The sequence below is a fragment of the Cynara cardunculus genome (assembly GCF_001531365.2).
Source record: "Cynara cardunculus var. scolymus isolate 2C chromosome LG 2, CcrdV1, whole genome shotgun sequence".
Classification (NCBI taxonomy): Eukaryota; Viridiplantae; Streptophyta; class Magnoliopsida; order Asterales; family Asteraceae; genus Cynara; species Cynara cardunculus.
The window spans coordinates 57867159-57877458 of NC_037529.1; the positions used below are offsets into that span (position 1 = coordinate 57867159).

Sequence of the window (10300 nt, forward strand, 5' to 3'; positions counted from 1 at the left end):
CCAATCTTGTTAGCCGGATTTCGAATTTATATTTACATTTTAGTTTTTTATTTTAAATAAACTTAGCATCTATTAATATATTTTGAACATCTCTAAATAGTATAAAGAACATGTCAAAATTTATTGGTGATAATTGAATAATAGAGTAAAGAAGTGTAAGGGAAAGCATGTGTAGAGAGAACGCAACCCCACCAAATAATTAACAAATAAATAATTAGGAAAAACAATAAATAATATAATATAATAATAAATGCGGTTGCTTTTGGTCATCACCATGTTCACAGAATAACAATGGTCATGGACCCCTAACCAAACTAATGATTGAGTTACTTTGCATGTGCCCACACCTATTTTTATTACTATTAATTATTGTTAAAACCATCCATTAAATTTAATATTTTAATTTTTTTTTATAAGTATACTGTTTCTGTTTTCAGTGAACAAAAATAGAAGTTAATCGAGTTTAACTAGACTTTTTTAGATCAAATATTTTTAGACCAAGCCTGAACTTGTTACAAGCCTACCCCTAAGATTTCAGTCTGGGTACACTTTGAACCTGATCTGGACTGGGCTTCAAGTTCACTAGGTCCCGACTTTTTTTGAGCTGGGTCTAGGCCAAGCCTCAAACATGATATTATTTTCTCAAGTTGAGACAAAACAACCTGATACTTTATTTGGCATGCTAACACCACCAAAGGGTTGTTTACTACTGTAATTCATTTACAGTAAGACATAACATTCTCAGTCATCAAAATGGATTGATGGTAAGTGAGGCGTTTATTGGATAAAAGTCATCATCCCCACTTACTAGGTAAAACTACCAATCCTTGCCTTCATCTTTACCATGTAAGTTTCTCGGTCCTTGTTATATTTATCCTGTAAGATAATTGAACTTTTAAGCATTTATTAAGGTAAATGTTCAATAAACGATTCTAAAAAATCAAGGTAATGTGGTTTAATGAGTTAAAAACAAAATGAACAAATTTTGAGCCCATCTTTAATCAAACTCATTTTAATATGACAAAACTAATATTTATGGCCTACACCTTCTATCCAAGAGGACAACTAATGCTAATACTAACACATGAAATTTGTTGTTGGGTCATGTCCTATGTACAAGTTTTTTGTTTTAATTAAATTATCGATTACGATGGGTTAGATAGAGACATGACAAAAATCAATAATAGCGTTTTCTTCTTGTCATCAAGTTGGGGAAAATATATTTTGTTTTAATTTATGTTTTTCTTCAATTCTAAGTTAAATGAAACACTAAACTGTCAATTTTACACTTATATATTTTTATGCATTCGACCATATTTGACAAACATAAGTTAGTTTATTTTTTGAGCTTGTCGCATAAGCCTCGTTTGGATTAGTAGAAAGTAGCTTATGAACTAACTTATTGAAACGCTACTTATAGTTTTTGTTACTTTCTTCCAATTATACCCCTGGGTTATATTATTTTTATTAATTATTAATAATATTAATTGTATATTATTAATTAGACGAAGTATCGTGTGAGAAGGGAACTTATGATAAGAAGCGATATGAACCCTTGATCATTTTTAATCTCATTTTCGCTCATGAATTGCGCTTTAGAATGAAACTCATCTGGTGCATCTCGATGCACCTCATTAGTGTTGATGTCAATTATGATTGATTCAATGGTGAAGATCTCTTCTTAAGCTTCCCAACATAACTTCCATTCTCACCGAAACTCAACCTTTATTAATTATTATTACTTTTTATAACTCTAAATTATTCATCATATTAATTCTTTAGAATTATTATTATTAATCTTATCGATTATTTTTATATTGCTATTATTACCTTTATTGTTGTTCAATATATTTAGTCGTAAAATATAGGGGTGTTCAAAAAATTTGTTGGACTGCTCAAACCGGTTAAACCAAGTTAAGTTGGATCGTATTTGATGGTTTGAGCAGTTTCACAGTCCAGTCTGAAAAATAGTCAAATCGTTTGGTTTAGTTTGCGGTTTGAACGTTTTTTGAGCGGTTTAGACTAAACCAACTGTCAAAATAAACATGTAATAATTATATTTATTTTTCATGTTGTAGACTTAACTTCTATGCCCCAATTAAAGAAAAACGTTCAAGACATGCAGTTTTTATTTTTCATTTTTAGTTGTTCGCATTCCCTAAATTGACAAAATTCTAAAATCGTCAAAAATCAAAATTTAAAATTCCTAACCGTTCTTCGATTTGCTCAATGTTTTTTTAATAATTTTGAAGATAGATGTTTATATTATAATTTGGTATGGTATTTTTGACATAATGCAATATTCTATAAGATTTAATTTAATTATTATTTCAATATCTTTCAATAAATTTATTATAAGTATTTGTATTTGGTTATATAAATCCAAAATTTATAATATTATATATATAGAAGAGTGATCGATTACAACCCGCTTCAATTTGTCCAAATCTTATAAATTAATTATAAAACAATCACATAAATCCATTTGTTTTCCTTTTTTAATTTATAAGGGTATTATGGTCATTTGAATTTACAATAGTTATGTTTAATAATTATTTAATTAATAGATAAGTTTGGTAACAACATAATATCTATATAAATACGGATCATATATTGATTAGCATAATATTAGCAAAGATTTAATTGAGATATCTATTAAATTTTTTGAAAAAAATCGTCATTTTAAAAAAAATGTAGAATAATTTTGTTTAAAAAAATTGCCACTAATTTCCAATGAAACAGACACAAACTGTACAATGAACAAAGTAATTTCCTATGAAACAAGCTCAAACTGTTCAATGAAACAAGATCATATATGATTGCATCAGATTCATATGTATAACATCTGTAATGAAACATGTTCATAGAACATGTTTTTTCCTATTTTTCCCTTCCGTGTCTCCAATATGAATTCCTTTTTTTTTTACTTTACTTATTTGGTTTGTTTCAATCTTGGTCTTTCATCAACAAAAAAAAAAAGATGAATATGATTAGTTTGTAAGGTTTGTATGAAATAGATGGTTTGCAAAATAAACCTCCCCCCCCCCTCTCTCTCTTTCTCTTTCTCTCTCTCTCTCTCTCTCTCTATATATATATATATATATATGGGCCTAATCAAATGAGAACTAATTAGTTCGTGGTAACCGTGAGGGTACAATCTCAACCACAAAATAATAGATAAATTAGGAAATTTATAATTTTGGTAATTTGAATTAAAATTTTAATGCAAGGACATTTTAGGTATTTTAAAACTCTACTCTCTCCTCTCTCCGTCCCCCGTCTTCCGGCCACCGTCCTTCGGTGATACCACAATTGTATCACAATGTATCATATATGTGCTTGGGTATCACACTGAGGTCGTTTGTGTGGTCGATCGGAGATGTAACGCAGTGATATCACAATGCATTTTATATATGCTTGGGTATCACACTGTGTCTTTTGTTTAACAAAGTCAATATTTTTAGGTATCACAGTGGTATCACCGGAGGACGATGGCCGGAGGACGGAGAGAGAAGAGAGGAGAGAAAATACCTAAAATGTCATTCCTTTAAAATTTTAATTCAAAATTACCAAAAATTATAAAATTTCTAATTTATCTATTGATTTGTGATTGAGATTAAAATAGATTAACAATAAAAATAAAACACACTATAATTAATTTAACATAATGAAACCTTTTGAATAAAAAAAATTACTACTACATTTCATGAACGAAATGGTTTCACAGTTTCATCAATACACAAATCAACGTAATGCTAGATGAGACATTTGTCATTTTCAAGTTCCCGGTAAATGGATCCGTTTCAATCTAATTATTAAATGGTTTCATTGTTATTGGTAGATGGATCCGTTTCATCGTAATAATGAAATGGTTTCACTGTTCGCTAATTACACAACATTTTCTTATCAATTATGAAATGGTTTCACTTTCTTCATGCACCCATTTCATCAGCCAATTTCTTCCAATACGAACACGTTTCATATAGTCAATGCATTTACCGTTACATGCTTTGTTAACTATTAAGTGAACAAAATCATCAAAAAAAAAAAAAAAATGAAATGAAATAATTTCATCAAATATTGTTGATAAGAAAACAAGATTATGCAAGAATATTATATTACGCAACCATTTCATCCCCAAAAGTTTCATAAAACAAGCTCCTCAATAAACGTTTTTCACGAACCAACCTGCATACATTTAATAAAATAAGCTTCTCAAACAACGTTTTCATGAACAAATCTAACATGAATATGTTTCACAGCTGATTATATTTTTACCGGTTCTTGAATCTTTATTTGGATCTGTTACTGATTTCGTGGATTAATGAATATAATAATTTTCGATTTTCATATTATTACCACTAATAAACCGAGAAAATAACAATATTCAATTTTTAAAATTCTAATTTAAATAAACATTTAAATATTACAATTTATAAAATTTCCTTTATTATGTTACCTTAATTAAGATTTATTAATAACTTCCATATTTAATAGAAAACAATGTAAATGACAAATCTATCCTTAATGATTAAATTTAATTAAGAAAAAAAAAGTATTTTCCTATTGGTCGAAATTAATTTACACGGATTCTAAGAATTAGAAGTTTTTCATTTGATCTCGCCTCTCTCTCTCTCTCTCTCTCTCTATATATATATATATATATATATGTGAGCCTAATCAAATGAGAACTAATTAGTTTGTGATAACCGTGAGGTCCAATCTCAACCACAAATCAATAGATAAATTAGGAAATTTATAATTTTGGTAATTTTGAATTAAAATTTTAATGCAAGGACATTTTAGGTATTTTAAAACTCTCATCTCTCCTCTCTCCGTCCCTCGTCCTCCGGCCACCGTCCTCCAGTGATACCACAGTGGTATCACAATGCATCATATATGTGCTTGGGCTGAGGTTGTTTGTGTGGTCGATCGGAGATGTAACACAATATATCACAATGCATCTTATATGTGCTTGGGTATCACAATGTGTCTTTTTTATTTCTGGATTGAACACCTGGTGGCTTTATCACGTTTTTTGCCTTCTCTTTCTCTAGTTGGTGTTATTCACACGACTTTCTTATCTCCTTTTTTTAGATCATGATCGTTCATACTATCCATATCTTTGTTGATCTATAATGTAGGATTTGAATGTTGTTAGTAAGGAAACTTGTACATGATCGAGTTATTCGAACAACGATTCCGAGGGCTTTTCTGAAGATTGTTTTTTTGAAGACAATATTTTTTAAAACAGTTCTAATAATGATGATGAAGGTACAATAATAGTGTGATAACATTATGATTATATAGTTTTTTTCGTGATTCAGAAGTAGTTTAAGTTGAGATTTGCTAGCAATTAACTTTCTTTGGATCAAATCATATATATATATATCAATCGCATTTATCACGTCGTTATCACATAAATGAATTTTCTTGTTTGATTTTTGCAAGATAAACGATAGGTTCCATCAACTGACTAATATGTAATTGCAAACAATTTTTAATCCATGGAGTACTTCTATGACACCTCCTTCATTACTTGAAAACCCCAAGACAAATCTAAACAAGTTTATCTCATGACCATCATACACAGAACATTAGCTATTGAAATTGACTCTAATAAACTACTTAATGATATCACTATTATAATCATTGATTTGGTGTTAGAAATTGATGTTTATCACATGTGATAGACATCCCAATTTGGTTGAAGGATCGATAACAGTTTGATGTGTAAAAAGATGTCATCAATTTTCAAGTTTGAATGATATAGGCTTTTTATGACATGTGATAAAAGGTATATGGAATTGTAAATGTCAACATTTTTTTGTCCATTTATAGTTATTGGTATATGTTGATTTGAGTTTAATGTTATTGTAGTTTTGTAATTGAGCATTTTTATGTTTATCACATGTGATAAACATCTCATAGTTGCAATTGTATGTTACTGTAATGCTTCTTTTTTTTTTATTAGCCTGGATATCCAACCCGCTATGGAAGCCGACTAATCCCAAGGCGACCACATGCTTTGCAGATAGCCCGAAGTCATCGCATTTGAACCTCCGTGGCCACAAGGGGATTTTTATTCCTCCTTGGATTTGAACCTGGGACCTCCAGGTACTTTTGATCTTTGGAGCCAAGCTCAAACCAATCAGACACCACCCTTGTGGTTACTGTAATGCTTCTTGATGAGGTTAATTTTGTTTTCAATTTAATTTAATAGTAATTTTGTTTAGTTTTATTATGACATATGAGACTTTGTTAACTTGGTTTTTATGTATATTGATTTTTTTATTTATAACATATGGGTAATTATTTCACATATCATTTCGTGTTACCAGCTCAATGATTGATTGAAACTCCTTGCGGTGATGGAGGTCGTATTCCATCTTTTCCAAGTGAATTTCAACCGGTTGTTGGTGCATATCGATCCAAACAATTATCAGTGATCCTAATATTATCTATAACAGGAAATGTGATAAAGGTGTGATAAATGTGATAACGGTGTGATAAATTTAATTCAAACTTTATCTATTTAAAGGGATATAAAAATATTTGTAGCATATATTGGCAGAAAATAATCAAAAAAGAAAGCAAATTCCAGTCTTTAATTCTTGTTTTAATAATTACATGAAGACAAAGAAAGAAAGAGTTTCTACGTAAATTCTTTAAACCCTTAATGGATTAATGTCTTTGTTTTCATACATGTACTTTGTCAATTCCATTTACTATTTATCTTGTATCAGAGGTTCCATGTTTATGATATTGACTCTCATTTTCATGGACTATAAGAAAAGATATATAATATGATTTTATATTCTAATAACTTCCTTAAGACTTCAAAACTCTTATAGCTTGTCACTATTTTGATTCAAAGTATATTACTGAATTTACTAGCATTGTATAAAATATTAAGTTATTTGTCAGTATAATTGGGTGAGTTAAAGCAGAGATGAATATCTAGTTGTCAAGTTCATTGTTCCAGAGTGAGCAAAGACTTGAGATATTGTCATTGTTCCATCTGAAAGTTAATTGCAAACCACCTGTTTTTCAGCTCAACCCATTGATTAATCCCTCGCTTCGTTCATAGTTTCATCATTGTTTGTATCACTACTGCTCACCAACGTGCACCATCAACCAAGGAAATTCATTTATGTGATAACGGTGTGATAACTGTGATTGATATATATGATTTGCTAGTAATCAACCAAGTTAATTGCTAGCAAATCTCAACTCAAACTATTCTGATCACTTAAAGTGGTGTAGCTAGTGATGAAGAGTGGAGTTCATATGAAAGGAAAATGCAAATGCAAATGTAGAATTTTGCAGTCCAATAGACATATGATTGATGCTAGTAAATAACGTAAATCAGCAAGTGAAAAATGACAGCTATATTGTAATCAAGCTGGTCAATTTCACCTTCAATTTCTAACACCAAATAATAGTGATATCATTTTGATTATCACACTCATATCACACCAAATTAAGTAGTCAATTCCCTAAGTTAACCCTAGCCAAACGAAATTCTTGTTGATAATTGTGTGATTGTTTAACCCTAACCGATAGAAACCATGATGAAATCGAGTGCGACTATGAGCAAGTGATGTTATAATACTGATATCACATGATTATCACACTCATATCACACCAAATATTGTAGTCGATTATCACAATATGAGGTTAATAGAGTGTTCTTTTATATATATATATATATATATATATATCGATGATAGTGGCCAACAACATGTTTGGCGACATAACAAACAGACAACGATGGGGCAACAAGGAGTGACGAGGGGGAGCGATACTATACCGTTGCTTGCGAGGGGTTTTAATGGTGTAGGGTTTGGGAAGGGTAAAAACCGATTTATGTTTCTTTTTTACTTTAAAACCTTCTAATCAGTTATAGATAACTTTAAAAAAAGATGTAGATAATCAATTTTTAGAAGTTTGATGGTTTATTATTCAAAAGAAATGTTTAGGGACTTAATAATTTAAAATGAGAAATTTTAATGTATTTATTCAAAAGAAATGTTTAGGGACTTAATCATTCAAAATGAGAAATTTTAATGGTTTATTTTTGTTTAGGGACTTAATCATTCAAAATGAGAAATTTTAATGGTTTATTTATTCAAAAGAAATGTTTAGGGACTTAATCATTCAAAATGAGAAATTTTAATGTTATTTTCAATCAAAAAAATTGTTTAGGGACCTAATCATTCAAAATGGAATAGTTCGTTGGGTTTTTTCTGAACTCTTCCCTTAAATATCTACACTATATTATAAAACATTTGACAGAGACTCTTAAAAACCATTTTTTATGTATGAAGTACTGTTTAAATATGTATATTACTTAAAATTCAAGATTACAAGTAATTTTACGTAAGTACAACTTATATTAAAGCTCAATCTAAAATACGTCTAATATATTAACTGCAAATAAACATAATCAAATACATGAGAAATATCTATTTTAAATATAAAAATATAAAATATAATTAAGATAATCATTGAGTTCTAACAAAATGTTTAATTATTATCTATATAATAATTGTATCATTAAACCAAAAACAAATTACTTTGTTATTAAATTTAAATTAAATTATAATAAAAAATTGAATTAAAGAAGTTACCTAAAAAAAGGAGAACTATTAAATAGTTAATTTGGTACTAATATCGATTTATTTTTTTCAAAACTTTATACCATCTTCAAATTTATATTTCATTTGACAAAAAAAAAACTTTTAAAATCGTATTATCTCGATAGAGACAGAATAAAAACTAAACATTGAAATGAAAATTTATCTCGTTGCATTGCATGAGTACCCTTCTAGTATCATAAAATGTTAAAATTAACTAAATCTTTAACAAGTCATTTTTGATCATTTTGCGATTCTCAAGTAGTTTATCAGTTAGTTTTTTTTGCTAACATGATTAGATCATCAACTAACAACTAGTTTACAAACACATCGACTACTTTTATCAGATAACAACTATCTTATTAGAAGTTTATTTTGGAAACATAACAAAATATGTTCATTTTGATGGAATTTGTCTTAGAAAATATTATAACGGAATTAGGTTTTCATTAAGCGTTTTGAGCTTCTAAAAATGAATTGAAGTCGTCTCGAGCCTTGCGCATGCGGGGTGTGATGCACGGAGACGGTGATGTGGTTGGCGAAGATGTCGAAAACCGTACGTGACGACTACGACAATCGTTTGATTTCCTTTCTTTTGTCGACTTCAAAACTCCTTTCACATCCTTGTCGAACACAAAGGCTGAACTCACCGGCAAACTAGCATCGTTCCCACTGCTTTGTATCAGTTCCAATGGCAAATCGAAGTAGCGGTTCGATGAACGACCACTCCCGCCACCATCAACATTTAGAATCCCTGATGACCTCCAAGATCCACATTCGAATTTCTCGAGAGACACCCGTTGAGAGATCACGTGCCCGATTTCTTCTCGTCCCTCTCGTCTGCTTCTCACGGGCTTACCCTTGCCGAACCCTGGCAAGAACAAGCAAAGAGCTCCACATTTGAAATCATCCTCGTTACGTGTCTTCGTTTCGGTGATTCTTTTGTACTGATCACCATTTGACGTGGTTTGACCTCTAGGCGTGCTACCGGCACTAACACTGTTAGTGTTAATTATGCTCGTAGTAGTACGGCAGATGTCAAACTCATCATAGGCTCCGGACGGTCTCCCTTCGCCACAAGACTTGCTTCGTTGCAAGTGGTTCTCGCGAAGCCAAAGAAAACGAGAGAGAGCCACGGAGTGTTGATGGGGTAGGGAAGTTTCGAGTTCTTGATCGTGATCTTTGACGCCTTTCGTCTTTGGCACAACCCCACGAGGAGACGAACAAGCTGAATTTGGGAGGCTGGTGCTAAGAAACTTGTTCTTTTTTGGTATCGAATTCAATGGCTTATTGGCGGGCCAAGGTTTCTGTAACCCTAAAGTTGGATATTCGACGATTTCTTTCATGGAAATTGGATCAACTGAAATCTGTCTCTCTTTCTGTAGGGTATGGTTGGTCATCTCATTCGACATAACGTCAAAATTAACAGTATATCCTTAGAAAGATTTGGGTAAACAAGGATGAATTAGGGATGTATATATACAGAATTAGTGGATAGATGGAGTTGAAGAAGTGAGAATGTGGATGGCATGATCTTAATTAAGTAGTGATCACCATGTTTTAATTCATATAAAATAAACAAATGAGTCAATAGATATTACTTGTATGCACAACTTAAAGTGATGAATGACTCCATTGTAGTTTATCTATTTATTTCTGCA

At 30.6% G+C, this 10300-nt stretch overlaps 1 protein-coding gene across 1 annotated transcript; it reads right to left on the reverse strand.

Moving 5' to 3' along the window:
* Positions 1-9088: 9088 nt before the first annotated feature.
* LOC112506197 lies at positions 9089-10051 on the reverse strand. Its single transcript, XM_025110216.1, has one exon. It carries the CDS (start codon positions 10049-10051, stop codon positions 9089-9091), a length of 963 nt encoding a protein of 320 aa, XP_024965984.1.
* Between the last annotated feature and the right edge of the window lie 249 nt (positions 10052-10300).